At 38.6% G+C, this 18,541-nt stretch overlaps 1 protein-coding gene across 1 annotated transcript in view; it reads right to left on the bottom strand.

Moving 5' to 3' along the window:
• Positions 1-14,490: 14,490 nt before the first annotated feature.
• RNF19A (ring finger protein 19A, RBR E3 ubiquitin protein ligase) overlaps positions 14,491-18,541 on the bottom strand; it is a 32,595-nt gene continuing 28,544 nt past the window's right edge. Inside the window, exons 8-10 of the mRNA XM_042783628.1 lie at positions 17,631-17,844; positions 16,314-16,457; positions 14,491-15,181 (exon numbers count right to left, since the gene is read on the bottom strand). Coding sequence (XP_042639562.1) covers positions 14,491-15,181; positions 16,314-16,457; positions 17,631-17,844 — 1,049 coding nt within the window. The remainder of the gene's footprint in view (positions 15,182-16,313; positions 16,458-17,630; positions 17,845-18,541) is intronic.

The raw sequence follows: 18,541 nt of genomic DNA, 5'->3' as shown, positions 1-18,541 counted from the left end.
CAGCAGGGCAGAAACCAGACAAGGGTTTTATGATGACCTAAATCAAATCCAGAAAGACTGAACATTTTACTAGCTGCCATTTGACCTCTTTTATGCCAATGTCCCATCTATAAAATAGGACCAAGTACTTGCTGCTGTAATTAAGCAGTGGGTTGGGAGGACTATTTAAACAAACACATTTTTTAAAATTGCTGCATCTTGGCCTTTTTTTTTTTTTTTCCCCCTCTTTGCTGTTTCAGGTTGGCAGTTTGAACCCACCAACCACTCCTCAGAAGGAAGACTGGGCAATCTACTTCTGTAAAGAATTACCGCCACAGAAACCCAAAGGGGGTTGCTATGAGTTGGAATCGACTTGATGGCGGTGGGTTTGGTTTTGTCTGTTTTTGCTGTTGTAACCACTTTTAAGTGTAGAATTCAGTGATGTTCATCACATTCACCATTGTGTACTGTCTTCAGCAATAATGTCCCATTCACTTCCCCAGCTTCTTTTAACCATTAATGAACTTTTGTTTCTATGCTGTGGCCTGTTCTAGATATTTCATATAAGTGGGCTCATACAATATTTGTCTTTTTCAACAAACAAAATTTTAATCCTACCTAATTCATTGTAAAAAAGGCAGGAAGGCCACATCTTCTGACCTCCTTTAACCCCACAAGAGGAAGACAGAATCACCATCAATAGCCCAAGGCCTGTTACTGCAAGGCCAGACATGCTGCCTCCCTCCAACCCTTTCACCAACCGTTCCTCCCGCAGCACCCAAAGCGTATCTGCCCAGTTCAATAATTCACTGCAGTGGCCACACAGAACTCACAGATTATGGGGTTTATTAGGGAAGCACCAGGCTACAATTCAAGCTCAGGAAAAACGCTCAGTCTCTCTCCCAGCCCACTGTCTCTCAGCCAAGTCTCTCCCAGTCTCTCCCCCAGCAGTGCATGTCCCTCAGTGTTTTACTCAGCAATGCGTGTCTCTTGTCTCTCTTTCCCAGCAGCACGTGTCTCTCAGGAGTGCCTGTCTCTTTCAGCAGCACATCTTCCTCAACCAGCAGAGAAAGAGTTCTACCTCTAGGAATCCTCCTTTTGAGCCTGACAGAGTGGCCAAACTAGCCAATCATAGCATCAGAACTCTAAGCACCTGAGAGAGAGTGGAACCTCCCAGAACATTGTTTTGTGCCACTCCCAACAGAAATACTCCAGGTGGACAAATTTAGCAATCAAGAGCTCCTCAGTTGCTCATAGCAAATCCCACCTTGGAGTTTACAAAGACTTATGGGTAGAAAAGCCATACTAAGTAATTTACTACACTGCATTCATATTTGTGCCCAAACAAGGGCAAAGATTTCACATCCTCTAGACTGGCTATAATAAAAAAGACGGACAATAATAGTGTTGACATGGATGTAGAGAAATTGGAAGCCACATAAGTTGCTGGTAGGAATGTACAGGAATGCAGTCATTTTAGAAAACAGTTTGGCAGTTCCTCAAAAAGTTAAACATAGAGTTACCACTAAAAAAAAAAAAAAAAAAAGCAATTTCATTCCTTGGTATATACAAAAGAAAATTGAAAACACATGTTCATAGAAAAATGTGTACATGAATGTTAATAGCAGCATTAACCATAATAGCCCAAAGGTGGAAACAACCCAAATGTCTATCAACTGATGAACTGATTAAAAAAATATATGGTGTATACATAAAATGGAATATTATTTAACCATAAATGGAATAAGTACTGATACATGTTATAATATGGATGAACATTGCTAAATGAAAAAACCCAGGCACAAAAGACCACATATTGCATGAGTTCATTTATATGAACTATCCAGAATAGGCAAATCCATAGAGACAAAGATTAGTGGTTGCCAATGGCTGCTGGGAGAAGGTACAGATAAAGGGTTTCTGGAATGATAAAAATGTTCTGGAATTAGATAGTGGTGATGGTGGCACAACTCTGTCAATATATGAAAGAGCACTAAAGGAAAAAAGTGTGAACCTGGTGATACATGAACTTTATCTCAATTTTAAAAATCAATGAGGAGGAAAGAAAAAAAGAGCAAACCACCCAAGGCAGAGAATAAGTTAGAGGCAAACTCTAATGTTCTCTAGAGAGTCCTGAAAGGCCACCCCTCAGAGCCTGTCGAGCTCTTACCAGGAGGAATAAAGGCTCAGGATGAGTGAAAGCCTAAATACCTCTAAGACTGGAAACAAAATAAGGCTGTCCGCTATTACTCTTTCTACTGAACATTGTACTGGAGGTTGGAACCAGTGGGATAAGGCAAAAAAATAAAATGCATCTGGTTTGAAAAAGAAGAGTTAAAATTGTATTTGCAGACATGATTGTAGAAAATCCTACAGAATCTTTAAAAAAAAGTACTAGAATAAGTGATTTAAAAGATCAATATATAAAAATCAGTTATATTTCTATATAGTAACAATCAGAAACAAAAATAAAAAATATATATATAATTTACCACAGCATAAGTAAGTATGAAAAACTTAGGGATAAATGTGATCAATGATCACATTTGAATGATCAGAGCTGTACATTCAAAACTACAAAGCACTGTTGAATTTAATAAATAGAGAGATATACCATGTCCATGGACCAGTTGTTGTTGTTATGTGCCATCGAATCGGCCCCGACTCATAGCGACCCCTCCTTGGATTTCCGAGGCATTATCACTACTGAAGTAGATTGCCCCATCTTCCTTCCGAGGAGTGGCTCTCCTGTGGGCCAGAATAGTTTTAGATCTAAGACTTGTAGGAATTTTTCCCTTCATTCTCCTTGGGAAATGGTGGTGTGAGTCATTAATAGGTTGTTTGTACCTAGGTGGGAGACAAAGGTCGGTGATAAATATGCAGGCAGCAAATACCAGGACCCTAAGATGTCCTTGGGAGCTCTGGTATCATAGTGCCTAAGGCACTTGACTGCTAACTAGAAGCCTGGCCTTTCAAACTCACCAGCCACTCCTTGGAAGGAAGGTTGGGGAATCTACTTCCATAGTGATGCTGCCTCGAAACCCAAGACGGGATCGCTATGAGTCAGGACTGACTGGATGGCACATAAAAACAACAGGATGTCCTTGGAGAAGGATATCATGCTTGGTAGAGGGTCATCGAACAAGGGGAAGACCCTCAATGAGATGCACTGACACAGTGGTTGCAACAATGAGCTCAAGCACAGCAACGATTGTGAGGATGGCTCAGGACCAGGCCGTGTTTTGTCCTGTTGTGTGCAGAGGCGGAACTGCCTTGACGGCACGTAACATCAAAGATATATCTGAAGATGTACCATTCTTGGTAGCTGTTATTTCAGCTGTTCTATTATCACTGTGCATGGGAGCTCTGGTAGCATAGTGGCTAAGACACTTGCCTGCTAACCAGACGGCTGGCGGTTCAAACCCACCAGCCACTCCTCGGAAGGAAGGTTGGGCAATCCTACTTCCGTAGTGATACTGCCTCGGAAACCCAAGGAGGGGTTGCTATGAGTTGGGTTTGACTCGACGGCACATAACAACAACAACATTATCGCTGTGCATAGCCTTGCACAGGCTTTAAGTACCTCCCGGAGAATCCTTGGTCCTGGACAAGTCACGTGGCAGCTCTTGGGCTACTCTAGTTTTGCTAATTTCACCTTGAAGACTAGACACAGAAGGCAGACGTTAGAGCGGCTCTAACCAGGTCTAGTAGGGAGGAAGTAGGGAATTCAAAGCAATACCAGACACAGGCATCTGCAGAACCATCTTGCTGGTAAGTGGGGTTTTCTCTCAGAATGGAAAGCTTACTTCTGTCAGAAGTTACATAAAGTAACTTTTTCCTTCAAGAAATTTATCTCCTTATTCCTATTTTGAACACAGGGCCTGGGGCATTGTAAGCCTTCAATTTTTTTTTTTTTTTTAAGAAGATGGAACAAACCTCTGGCACATTGATCTGAAAATGTACCTTTCATTCAAAACTGATCATATTTTTACTAATTTAAAAAGAAACAGACTGTAAGTAAGTTCTCTTATTGCCCATTTTACTTACAGAAAATGCATAAAACCAGAACTATAAACTATTCAAAAACCAAACCAAACTCAGCACCGTCGAGTCAGATCTGATGCATAGCGACCCCTTCTTGGGTTTCCAAGGTGGTAGGTATCACTATGGAAGTAGATTGCCCAACCTTGCTTCCAAGGAGTGGCTGGTGGGTTTGAACTGCCAGTATTCTGGTTAGCAGTCAAGTGCCTTAGGCACTGTGCCACCAGAGCTTCTCTATGAACTACTAGAGCATTTTAAGTTAGTGTTTCCTGAATAATGTTTAGAATACTAGCTCCATTTGATGCTCCACATGGTTCCATGACCAAGTAAATTTGGAGAACACTATATACTATACTTTTCTCTAGTAAATTCCCAATGGATATCAGTGTACTAAAGAGCCAGAAAAAAAAAAAATCCCACAGTGAAGAAACCGATTTGATAGTGGTTCCCAATCTTAATTAAATAACTTTTGTGACTACCACCTATTAACATCCCAAAGAACACAAAGAGTGTGTTTTATGAAACACGGATTTGAGTGAAGACAGTTAAAACCTGTGATTACCAACAAAATCTGAACAAATGGAGAGATTATACTATGTCTACTCATGGGAAGGCAGTATGATGAACATTTAATACATTTTTTCAGTTAACATCTCAAGGAAGCTTTTTGAAATTAGATAAAGTGATTTTAAAGTTTGGAAGGAAGAATAAATTTCCAAGAATAGCCAAGAGAAGTATTAAAAAGAATAGTGAGGGGATGGAAGACACCTTACCAGACATCAGAATACAATATAAATCAGTGAAATAAAATTGAATTGGTACACGAATAGATACATTGATCTGTGAAACACAGACTCTAGAGTCTAGAACCTAGAAATGGATTCCAGTATAAAGGTGGGACTTAGTGGGGAAAGGATAAATCATATAACTAATGGTGTCATCACAACTGGCTTTCCCTTTGGCAGAAAATAAAATTGGACCTCTGTCTTACACCAAATGCTAAGCTAAATTCAAGATGATTAAAGCAAATGCAACAAATTAAAATTTCACAAGAAAATATAAGGAGGCTACAAGTATAGTTTAGGAACAGCGGAGACCTTAATCATGACTAGAAAGTGTAGGTGTATTAAAATAAGATCCATTTACACATATATATGATTATATAGGAACTCTCTGAGCAATCACTGCAATTTTCTATAAATCCAAAAATATTCCAAAATGAATAATTTAAAATATAGTGCACACAAAGAAAAAAAATAAAAAGAGAAGCTAATAAATAGATCTGGAGAAAATATAACAGAAGTCAAAGTGTTCATAGCTATTATATACAAAGATTACTTTCAGACTGACAAGGAAAACCACCCAAAAGAAAATGGGCCAAGTATGTAAGAGGCAATTTAGATAGGAGTTAGCTCAAGTGGCCCCTCAAAACATACAAAAAGATGGTTAAGCTCACTAGTAGTCAGGAAATGTACAATCAGTAATAAAGAGAGATTACTTTATACTGATAGTCTTGCAAAAATTAGAAAGCTCTAATACATATTGCTAGTGGAATTCAGAAAAAGGGAGCTCATATATCATTAGTGAAATTGCAAACATGACAGCTTTTTTTGAAAGGTAATCTAGCAACCTTATGAAAATAAAAAAATACACTTTTTCAACCTAGCAATCTGATTTTCATATATCTGTACTCCATGCCTAAGGCATTTGACTGCTAACCAGAAGGTTGGCAGTTCAAACCCACCAGCCACTCCTTGGAAGGAAGGTTGGGCAATCTACTTCTGTAGTGACGCTGCCTTGGAAACCATTGACTACAATCTACCACAATGGAACAGCTCCCCTCCCACTTCCTCTTAATAGTTACTTCTTCCCTGTTGTCCATCCCTCCATGCACTCCAGCCTCCTGAGCTGTCTCCCTGTGCATAAACAGCCCTTATTTCTCCAATGATTGCTCTCTCCAAGGAGTGTATTTCCCTCAGGTAAATGTTCAACTCATATGCCTGTCTTTTGTTTGGCTGGAAACCACAGGTGTGGGTTCAATTCCAGACCTAAAGGGCAGCTGGGGGGCCATAGTCTTAGTGGTTCCACCAGGCTCTATCAGATCAGCAAACCTAGTCCCCCCTGCCCCCACTTTTTTTTTTCCACAAATGATTGTGAGTTTTGTTCCACATTGTTCTCCCTCTCTATCCAGGATTTCCTACCTAGATCCCCCTCTGAGTGGTTGACGGTGGTAGCCAGGCACCATCTAGTTCTGGTCTCATAGTTGTACAGGCTGCAGATTGCATGATGTACCAGACACTAGACTAATTGTTTCCATTGTTTCCATGAATCTTTGGTTTTCTTCATTCTTCTTTGCTCTGGACGAGGAGAGACCCATTGTTGCATCTAGATGGCTGCTTGCAAGCTTTTAAGGATCAGTCGCTACTTGCCAAAGTAGGAGGTGATACTCCATAATTTAAGATACCAAAAAAATAAGGAATTGATTGCATGCTATTTCTTGCACTTACATAGTAATCACTTCTAAATGTCAGTTCACATTACTTCAAAGGTAACGATGATTTCTTCCTTTATTTAGCTGAAAGTATTACATTTTCTTTAAACAACAAAAACACTCAAAACAACAAAAAGCAAGATTAAGATGTCTTGGCTATTCCACCTCTGAAAAGTTATGTTCTAATGGCTGTCATGTATCTTAGAATATTTATAAATTAACATACTTTGGTATAAAACCTTGCTAGAAATAATGGCTTTTTCAGCTGCTATATTATTTCAAAAGGAGACCTGGTGGCACAGTGGGTTAAGTGCTCAATCATGAATCAAAAGTTCAACACTTTGTACCTACTAGCTGCTCCATGGGAAAAAGATGTGGCAGTCTGCTTCCATGAAGATTTACAGCCTTGGAAACCCTATGAGGCAATTCTACTCTGTCCTATGGGGTCACGATGAGTTGGAGTATACTTGACAGCAATGAGGGTGGGGGTGGGTGGGCATCATTTCAAACTATTTTCTAGTCACCAACTCTGAAGTCTAAGTCTATAAATATCCTTGTTCCCTCTGCTCCATTATGCTTCTGCCCCCCCATCATAGCAAGCTTATCCTCGATTTCCTCTTCACACATGGAATATTTAACTACATATATATTGTTGTTGTTGTTATGTGCTGTTGAGCTAGACTCGACTCATAGCGACCCCTCCTTGGTTTCTGAGGCAGTATCACTACAGAAGTAGATTGCCCCATCTTCCTTCCGAGGAATGGCTGGTGGGTTTGAACTGCCAGCCTTCTGGTTAGCAGTCAAGTGCCTTAGGCATAGGAAAGACAGGTTCCTGCCCTGGAGAAGACTACAGTTTCTAAGAATTAAAAATTTGGAGGTTCCTACAACTTTCGGTAAAATGGAGGAATAGGGAGACAAGCGACACAGACCCTCTTCAACGAAGAAAAGAAAACCAGTTGACATGGATACAGAAGATAATCCTGGAGCCCTGAGCTTTGAAAGGAACTATGCAGAAGTGGATTAGGCACCAACTAGTGGAAAAACCTGAATGAAAACAGTGAGTACAGAGACGGTAGGAGCTGCGGACTGTCAGCTACTCTGATGGGACCAATAGCCTGAATATTTCCAAGTGGTGTTGGGACCTGAGAATTGACCTAAAGATTAGCCCTGGTCACAAAGGGCTGCAGGGATGACTGCGCTGGTGGCCTATGACTAGGAAGGGAAACAGCAAGGAGGGAGAGACAACCTGAGCTGTGGACTTTCTGCTGTCCGGAGGGCACAGCTATTTTGGATATTTAAAGTGACCGAGGGCAAAGCCATTTGGAATGTTTATAAGTGGTGGCCATTTTGGATATTTAAATTGACTGAGGGCGCAGCCATTTTGAATCTTTACAAGTGGCAACCATTTTGGATTTTAAAGTGATAGCATTCTCATTCAAATTCCAGGGACCTAAGAATAGGTGCTGTTTGCCAAGGTCGGCAGGGACATAAGAGAGGTGACAACAGGAAAGGAGATGGGGTGAGTATATAAGTGCTGTCAACTAGTGAACAGAGGAGCACAGCACAGTGCCCGGCTTGCGTTGATAACATACAAACAAAACAAAGAAAATGAAAATTGTGGGCAAGTCATTCCAACATACAATCACCAATTAAATATAAACACAAAAACATCACAATGCCTCGGAGACAACAGAGCATCACAGTCTACACAAAGAAGCAAGATAAAGTGGGAGAAACAAGGGACCAGGATACAGACCCAAAATACATCCCTGAAAAAGACGCAGCACTGGAACTCCCTGATAAGGAATTCAAAAGAATGATATTTAGGTATCTTCAATGAATTGAGAGACAGATTAAGGAAAACACCAACAAAATTGAGGAAAACACAGAGAAAACCCTACAACAATTTCGAAAGACAACACAAGAACAAAATGACAAAATAAATGAAAAATTAGAAATGATACAAAATCTACACACAGAGATGCAGAAGATTAATATTAAATTTTCAGAAATAGATAAGATATTGAATGGACAAATGAGCAGAACTGAATCAATGGAAGACAGAATTAGGGAGACTGATGGTAAATATCTGAACACTTCTTTGGAAAGAGAACAATCAGACAAAAGATCAAAACAAAATGAAGAAAGCCTAAGGTTCATGTGGGATACCATCAAAAGAAATAACATATGTGTAATCAGAATTACAGAAGAGACAAATAAAACCACAGAGAAAATTGCTGAAGATTTGTTGGAAGAGAATATTTCTGGTATGATGAAAGATGAGAATATATCCATTCAGGAAGTCTGACAAACCACCAAACAGGATACACCCCAAAAGAAAATCACCCAGACATATCAGCATCAAATTTACCCAAACCAAAGACAAAGAAAGAATGACGAGAGCAGCACGGGAAAAACAAAAAGTTACCTACAAGGGGCGACCAATAAGACTAAGCTTGGATTTTTCTGCAGAAACCATGCAGATGAGAAGAAAATGGATGATATATATAAAACGCTGAAAGAGAAAAATTTCCAACCAAGAATTATGTACCCAGCAAAACTGTCCCTCAAATATGATGGTGAAATTAGGACATTTCCAGATAAGCAGAAATTAAGGGAATTTGTTAAAACCAGACCAACCTTACAAGGGATGCTAAAGGGAGCCCTTTGGACAGAGAAGCAACAACAGCACACAACAACTGACCATTAACACACATGATGATATAAATCAGAAACCAACCCAGATGTGGAAGTATCAAAAGTAAATAAGCCCTACAGAGTTGTTCTGGGTAAATAAATTATTATTTTAAAAAGTGCTTAAAATGTGGCTGCTACTGTAAAGGACTGTGTTTGTTACATTAATGAAAACAATTATTTCACAGATGTCTACATAGAAATCCCAAAGAATCTAAATTATTGGAGTTAAAAGAGTAAAATTCCTCAAATATAAAATCTGACACAAATATCAACTGTATTTCTATATACTATGAGCCACAAATAACTTTTAAAAGATACAACATATAAATATCAAGTACCTGGGAATAAATATAACAAAATATGCAAAAATCAAAAATGGTGGAACTCAGCAAGGTTATTCTGTTTATGGAATGATAAAGTGCCAAGAACAGCCAAGATACTCTTACATACTTGCCCTACTAGATATCAAACTCAAGTCCTAAGACTTATGTCTAAACTAAATGGACATTAACTAACTTTGGAGAGCCCTTTCTGGAATACTCCCCTACCAGCTACGTCTGCATGGTTCCCCCCTTACGTCCTTTAGATCTTTGCACAATGTCATCTAATCAGAGAACTTTCCTGTTGCCTGTATAAGTCAGCTCGACTTCCCAACACTCCCAGTCACTATCTCTCTTGTACTTTTCACAGTAGCCATCATCTGACATTATTTATAGCTATGGATGTACTTTTTACTTTTGTCTCTGTCCCTGCAACTAGAAAATTCCTTGAAGCTGGAATCTCTGTATATTTGGTACTCTGTTGTATGCCCAGCACCTAGAACAGTGCCTGTGACTTTGTCCAATGAATAAACAGGCACAAATCATAAAAATTCTGTTTAGAATGCAAAGTATACAGATTCAATTTTAACTAAACATAAAAACTGTAAACTCACTTTTATTATTCATCTATTAATGGCTACCAAAAGAAGGTATTGTTTCTCTATTTGAAAACAATGGCCAGACTTTGTATCACTAACTTTGGTCATGTTGTCAGAAGGGACCACTTTGGTAAAGTGGAGGGTCAGCAAAAAAGGGGAAGGCCCTCAATGAGATGGATTGACACAGTGGCTGTGGCTGCAACAATGGGCTCAGGTATAGCAAGGATTGTGAGGCTGGTTCAGGACCAGGCAGTGTTTCGTTGTTGTGCACAGGGTCACTATGAGTCGGAGCTGACACAATGGCACATAACAACAACAATTTGAAAATAGTATTATTAGCCAATGCTGTCGACAGTATTGATGGTTAAGAAGGCAGTCAACATATCCAGAGAGATTATTTTCATGAAGTATTAACCATATACCAGGAAAACAGAAAAAAAAAAAAATCATTTGTGCATTTCAGAGGCTACCAAATGGAAAGCATTTAAATATTAGCTTGAATTTAAATGACGCAGTTTCATAATAGTGTTGCTAGAGGAGCTCTGGTGGCTTAGTGCCTAAGGCACTTGACTGCTAACCAGGAGGCTGGCGGTTCAAACCCACCAGCCACTCCTTGGAAGGAAAGTTGGGCAATCTACTTCCATAGTGATACTGCCTTGGAAACCCAAGGAAGAGTGGCTATGAGTCGGGTTCGATTTGCTGACACATAACAATGACGTAACAACAGAGTAGAATCTTCTAAAATAATCTTTTAAGAACTTTTTACATTTCTGTTAAGACGATGATTTCTAATACTGATCTTGTTTCACAATTTAGTGATTTATTTATTAAGTTACATTCAACCAATTCACTTGAAAAATGAAATTATGTTGATTAATGAAATGTGCAAAGACATGGAGTTGGAAAGCCAAAAGGAAAGAACATGCTCGGCATTTCTCAAGCTGAAAGAATTGAAGAAAAAATTTAAGCCTCATGGTGCAATATAAAGATTCTATGGGAAAAATATTGAATGATGCAGGAAGCATCAAAAGAAGATGGAAGGAAAATACAGTCACTGTACCAAAAAGAATTGGTCAAAGTTCATCTGTTTCAGGAGGTGGTATATGATCAAGAACCAATGGTGTTGAGGAAGGAAGTCAAAGCTGCACTGAAGGAAGTGGTGAAAAACAAGGCTCCAGGAACTGATGGAATACCCATTGAAATGTTTCAGCAAATAGATGCTGTGCTGCAGGCACTCACTCAGCTATGCCAGGAGATTTGGAAGACAGTTACCTGGCCAAGTGACTGGGAGAGATCCGTATTTGTGTCCATTCCAAAGAAAGGTGATCCCACAGAACGTGGATATTATTGAACAATATCATTAATATTGCACACAAGTAAAATCTTACTGAAGATAATTCCAGAATGGCTGCAGCAGTATATTGACAGAGAACTTTTAGAAATGCAAGCTGGATTCAGAAGAGGATGTGGAATGAGGGATATCATTGCTGATGTCAGTCAGATCTTAGCTGAAAGGAAAGAATACCAGAAAGATGTTTACTTGTGTTTTATTGACTATGCAAAAGCATTTGATTGTGCGGATCATAACAAATTGTGGGTAGCATTGAGAAGAACAGGAATTCCAGAACACTTAACTGTACTCATGAGGAACCCATACACAGACCAAGAGGCTGTCGTTTGAACAGAATAAGGGGACACTGTATGGTTTAAAATCAAGAAGGGAGCGCATCAGGGTTGTACCCTTTCACCATATTTATTCATTATGTATGCTGAACAAATAATCCAAGAAGCTAGACTATATAAAGAAGAATGTGGCATCAGGATTGGAGGAAGATTCATTAACAACCTGCGATATGCTGACAACACAACTTTGTTTGCTGAAATTGAGGATGACTTGAAGTACTTACTGATGAAGATTGAAAACTACAGTCTGCAGTATGGATTACATCTCAATATAAATAAAACAAAACCCCTCACAACTGGACCAATAAGTAGCATCACGATAAATGGAGATAAGATTGAAGTTGTCAAAGATTTCATATTACTTGGTTCAACAATCAACACCAATGGACACAGCAGTCAAGGCATCAGATGACATACTGCACTGGGCAAATCAGCAAAAGACCTCTTTCAAGTGCTCTGAAGAGAAAAGGTATCTCCTTGAAGACTAAGGTGCACCTGATAGATGCCCAGGTATTTTCAATCACCTCACATGCATGTGAGAGCTGGACAATGAATAAGGAAAACCGAAGTAGAGTTGATGCTTTTGGTTGTGGTGTTGGTGAAGAATTCTGAAAGTACCATGCTAAAAGAATGCTAAAAGAACTAACAAACCTGTCCCAGAAGAAGTGCAGCTGGAATGCTCCTTGGAAGCAAGAATGGCCAGACTTTGTCTCACCTACTTTGGTCATGTTGTCAGAGGGACCATTCTCTTGGAGAAGGATATCATGCTTGGTAAAGTGGAGGATCAGCGAAAAAGGGGAAGGCCCTCAACAAGATGGACTGACACAGTGGCTGCAGTGATGGGCTCAGGTATAGTAAAGATCGTGGAACTGGCACAGGACCGGACAGTGTTTCGTTCTGCTGTACATAGGGTTGCTATGAGTCAGAGACGACTCAGTGGCACCTAAACACAGTAATTTTTTTGGGAAAGGCAAGAATTAGATATGAAGAAAGGATAGTTTCTAACATTTCCTTTTGTTTTTTGAGAAATTCAGTAAATGCTTCTCTTTGGGCTAAGAGACTAGAATATAAAATCATCTCAGTGGCTTGCAGTATTTATGAATGCTACCACAAATGAATATTCCCGTTCTTATAAAAATGACTATGCACAGACCAGAAGGCAGTGATACATTAGTATTTACATTTATTTCATGTATGCAATTTACACACTCATTACTGAACACAGTTGGAATGCAAACACATATACAAATGCCATAATAAGCATTATCAAATAAAATAACTGGCACTAGTGTTATAAGCATATTAATGGACCTGGTGAGGAAAAGTGATTGAAGACTGCAGCCCATAGCAATTTTCTTTTGATCAAAAGAAAACGCTCAGTAGCACCATAATTGCAATACTTAAAAGAAGCACATAAGATGGAACATTTTAACTGCTATCATTGAAGTTATCCTGAATTAAGTAAATTATACAGGAAGTTAACAGTGCAGGCAGTAGTTTGGCCAACTTCTGCTTATGTCAGCTGAACCTCTTCCATAAACAAAAGCAAAAGGAAATAAAGCCAACCATATGTGGACTCCTCCTTTTGTACTTATACAAGCTCTATACTGCACTTTGATTTCATGTTTGGAGAAGATATGCATGTGTTTAAAATCTGAGGTTATGTGAAGTTATCCACTAAAGCCTGAGTGTGTCTTTGGTAGGCTAATACTTTTTCAGCATTATTATTAATCACATTCATGTTTATCTATTTCCTGTATTTTTCTACATAACCCGTGGTGGCTAAAGAGGACATTATGGAAAACAATACAGCAAAGTCCCCAAATGACTAGGCCCTTAAAACCCAGTCTATTTATTACAAAGGCACCAAGAATCAATGGGGTACAAACTTCCCCTTAACTGAAAGGTGACTTTTTCTCCCCCCTGCAATACTTACAAACTACTGGGATTTTATTTTGCAGTTTTATATATCATATCTGTTGCTGTGAGTATACTTAATTACCTACCATTAAACTTTTCTTCTAAGATGGCATCACCAATATACAAGAGAATAATATAGAGTACCAGGTATTTCTATTTCAAAGTTGTGCAAAAACTGCCACAATCTTGCTCAAAGTGTCTAAGTATCCAAATGGTAGCAAATGGGCTGCATTAAGCTTTATATATCCACATTGCATATCAAGAAAAAGGTGAAATTTAAGCCCAGTTATGAACAGAAATGTTGCAGAGTATAATATATTGAGAGTAACCTGCAAGGTTCTTTTAAAAATTATCCCTTAGTGGTTTCAATAAAGTATCACTAACCACTTATCCTAAGTACCAAGTTTTCTTTAGAAGAATTGTTGTAGAATTGTATTAGTATTTTATATTGATTATAAATTAAGCCAAATTTCTAAGTACACAAGTATGTGCTTCAAGCGATGTTTTGTGGCAAACACACAAAACATGCTTTGCTCTTAAGATTTAATGTCCTACAATAAAGCACTTTTAAAGCCTTCATTTCATAGTTTGGTAACTAATATCCACATGAAACACAATGCTTTGCTGAACACAGAAAATGTATCTGCATTATGATTATGAAACCCGGCTCTTGCTGGTAACTTGAAACTTAGTCACATGTAGTTTCAACCAGCTCCAAACAAGGTTGGTCAGTGGTAAATGTTTTGCAGCATTTATAGGCCTAAATTTCAGTCTGAATTGCAACTTTTAATTCCATTGTCTGATGTGAATGGTTGTTATTTGTTTCTTTTAGTGCATCACCAAAATATAAATCAACACTGGGCATTACTCCACTGTTAATATGTTCTTCAGCAATATGAGTCAACTGTGGAACTTCAGAACATGAGGCAGTTTTGGGAAGCACAGAGATGCTACACTGAGGTGGGGAATTTTCCAGCCGGTCATTTTCTACCTCAGGGAGAATGCTAACAGTAGCAAAGCGGGCATGATAATCACTGGAACCATGGCTACAAGAAGTTTTCATGCTTTCTAGGTCAGAGCAACTAAATTCAGAGAAATGACTTGAGTGGGAATCGGCTACCGATGGCATACTGTCACTGAGGGACGGAGCCTCAAATTCACTTGAGTTCGTGCTTTGTTGTTCCAACAACTGTGCATCCATGTCCTCTCTGGTCTCATTTATCTTCATGTTACCCTTTTTCCTCAATTTACCACTTTTTGATTTTTTTCCTGCTGTTGCTTCTTTGGACCACTTGGTGGCACTGGATTTGCCTTCAGGCATCCCACTAGATGAACCACCAGGATGACTCCGGGCAGCGCTGCCATCATCCACACTACTGCTCCCACTGTTGTGCCTGAATTTGGATGGCTTTGATTCAATATCTACTTGCACCTCCATACTGTTGCTTTCTCTGAAACAAGAGAATAACAAATACAATTTCTGACTTCCTTTTTATTTTTATTCAGATGACAGTAAAGGGAAGGGGAGTTCTGTGGGAAAAAATCAGACTATATACAAACTATTAGAACAAATTAATGCTTAATACATTAAAAACAAACAAACAAAACCAATCTACTTGAAATAAAAAGACTTTATAATGCTTCAATTTATTTTTTAATAGTATAGCTGTATTCCAGGTACCCTTTCTTTATTAATTTATTTGGAACAGCTTTATTGAGATAAAATTTATATACCATAAAAGTCACTCTTTTTAAAAGTACAATTCAGTGGTTTTTATTATATCCCAAAGATATGCAACTATCACTTCTATTTAATCCCAGAACATTCTCATCATTCCAGAAAGGAACTGCCATATCAATTGGCAGTCACTACCCGTTTTCCCCTCCCCTGGCGCCTGGCAACCACTAATCTACTTTCTGTCTCTAGGTATTGGTCTATTCTGGATATTTCATATAAATGGAATTATACAATCTGTGGTATTTTGTGACTGGCTTCCTTCATGTAACTCTGCTTTCAAGGTTCACCCATGCTTCTATAATGCTTTAATTGTTTGTGTGATGTGTGCATGGGGAAGGCTTGTTTCTTCTTCTAAAATTTACTTTTTTACTAAGTAAAAAGGTCTTCCATGGCTGGAAAATACTTGTATATACTCTATAATCATTAATATATAAAATATCTCAACATTTAAAATCATTAAAAATTAACTATTGGGAGCTCTGGTAGCATAGTGGCTAAGGCACTTGACTGCTAACCAGAAGGCTGGCGGTTCAAACCCACCAGCCACTCCTCGGAAGGAAGATGGGGCAATCTACTTCCGTAGTGATACTGCCTTGGAAACCCAAGGAGGGGTCGCTATGAGTAGGGTCCGACTCGATGGCACATAACAACAACAACAACAACAAGCTTTGACAATCTTTTAACGCAATTTCTCACCATTTCTTTTCCCAGAGAACTTAGTAGTTGGTATCCATTATTCACTGGTAATTTTACCTAACGACGACAGGGACAATTCTTTTTAAATTACTAAAAAACAAAAAACAAACAAAAAAACCCTCATGATTTTATAGCAGTTCTTTCCTTACTTGTCCAATGGGATGTAGGAATTCAGAATAGATCCTGCCATTGCTTTGGTGCTGGCATTGTCACTAACTGTTCCCAAGCTGACTGTGCCAGATTCTCCACTTAGACTGTACTGTTCTTTCTGCACATCTGCTTGCACTTCCAACCTTAATGAGGAGGAGGGAATCAGATAAAAACTGAGATTTTATACATCACCACTATGCATGTCATATGTACCTTTAAATAATTCTGTTAAGAAGCCTCATAATGAGAAGCTATTTTAAAAAGAACTATAAACATTATTTTTTTAAGGTCTCCACTTATTTGATTACTCAAATTCTACTACAGCACACTGAACAGTACCAGACATACAAATGGAAGGGAAAAATGAGCTGTCAGCAGAGTAAAGTAGCAGCAGAATCTCTCTCTCTCTCACACACACACAAAGGAAAAAGAGAACCGAGAAAAGAGGAGTAAAGGGAGTAAGAATAATGAATGTGTGTGTAAGTAAGCTCTATTATTCTCCCTCAGCATGTTCCAGCGCAAAACATAAAATCAGAATATGTTATCAACCCTGGTACATTACTCAATGTGAATACAAAAATCCTAGTCATCTACATTAAAAATGACTCTATAATATTTGACTCTTAGATAAGAGATAATAACCACCACCATAACTTAGGAGAAAAATTTGTGTTTAAATACAAACTACCTAAAAACAAAAGAAATATGATTATCTTTTTATTCATTTACTCTCAATATAAAAATTTTAAACAAAGCAGTAAGAAAGAAGAGTGAACCAAAGAGGCAACAAGGGAAGACAAAATGTGCTGATTTCTCCTACTTCTCTATATATGGCTTTTGGTAAAAGACTCAGTGAGAATAAAGTAAACATTAACAGGTAAAGGACCCATGCAGACTATACTGGTCCTAGTTTCTCCAATTCCAGGTGCCCTGACTCCATCTGCTCGCCTGGCCTCAGTGAATGTCTCACCTCCTCACGTTCAGCTGTTGCTACCCCCAGAGATAAGGTCTAGACTTAAGCACTGCCTTGTGTCCATCAAAGCAGCTCTAGCACCGACTTACAATAAAACATCTGACAAATGCAGTTGAAAAAAAAACAAAATAAAACTGGCAGAATGTTATGCCTTTGTGACAGAAAATTCAAAAACTGCACAAATCTTACTCACTATCTGCCGCTCATTTTTTAACATTATTTTCAGCCTTGACAAAGTAAAGCTGTATGTACTCATCATGATTTGTTTTAAATTCTCCTTGTCTAATTAATAACTTGTAGTTAACAGAAGGTAAAAATCAAAACAAAACACACTGTTTCTTACCTGTTAAAACAGTTTACCATGGCACTTCCTGACAGACTCCCTGTTATACTAGCTCCGGCTAGTGCCATGGTACTAGCCGTTTCACTCAAGTTGTCTCGAATGGCTCCTATTCGATCCATGTGACTTCCACTTGCACTCAAACTGCCAGTCAGACCACCAACACTTCCCTCTCCTATGCTAGGGTTGTGTCTTGCTTCTGCTACTGAAGTTGTATCTAAATGGAAATATTTCAAAGACATTAAATAAATATGATTATTAACATCCTGTGTCTTACATTCCTCCATGATGTTAGATAAGCTGTTATTGTAAACTCCAAAATATATGAACAGAAAGCTGTCTGGAGTCAAGGCAAGAGTAAAGGGCAGTAATTTAGCCAAGTAGAGCTACATCAGGCAGCAGCCTTCAATTTTTAATGGTCGTCACTTTTTTTTTAAAACAATCCAGAAGAATGAACCTAGCTGTTGAATTTTGCTAACTCTGGAGGAAAATTATGTTTTGGTTTTCAATCATGGTCATTTAAAGATGAATTGGTTTTCAATCATGGTCATTCTCCAGATAAACTGAAGTTCACTTCTAGTTCTATCTCACAGTCCCAACTGTCTGAAAGCTACTGCAAGATCTGATAACACTATATTCCAATTTTATGGTATTTTCACATGCTATGTACTGAAGGATTCATTTATTAATTTCAGTATTTGAGTTCTTATACGTTGTTGTTGTTATGTGCTGTTGAGTCGGACGTGACTCATAGCGACCCCTCCTTGGGTTTCCGAGGCAGTATCACTATGGAAGTAGATTGCCCAACCTTCCTTCCAAGGAGTAGCTGGTGGGTTTGAACTGTCAGCCTTCTGGTTAGTAGTCAAGTGCCTTAGGCACTATGCTACCAGAGCTCCTAAGTGCCTGTATATATA

Source organism: Orycteropus afer, unplaced genomic scaffold (genome assembly GCF_000298275.1).
Source record: "Orycteropus afer afer isolate SDZICR_OR568_19922 unplaced genomic scaffold, OryAfe1.0 scaffold00021, whole genome shotgun sequence".
Taxonomy (NCBI): Eukaryota; Metazoa; Chordata; class Mammalia; order Tubulidentata; family Orycteropodidae; genus Orycteropus; species Orycteropus afer.
The sequence above is the reverse complement of the archived record's forward strand: the minus strand, read 5'-3'. Positions and strand labels throughout refer to the sequence as shown.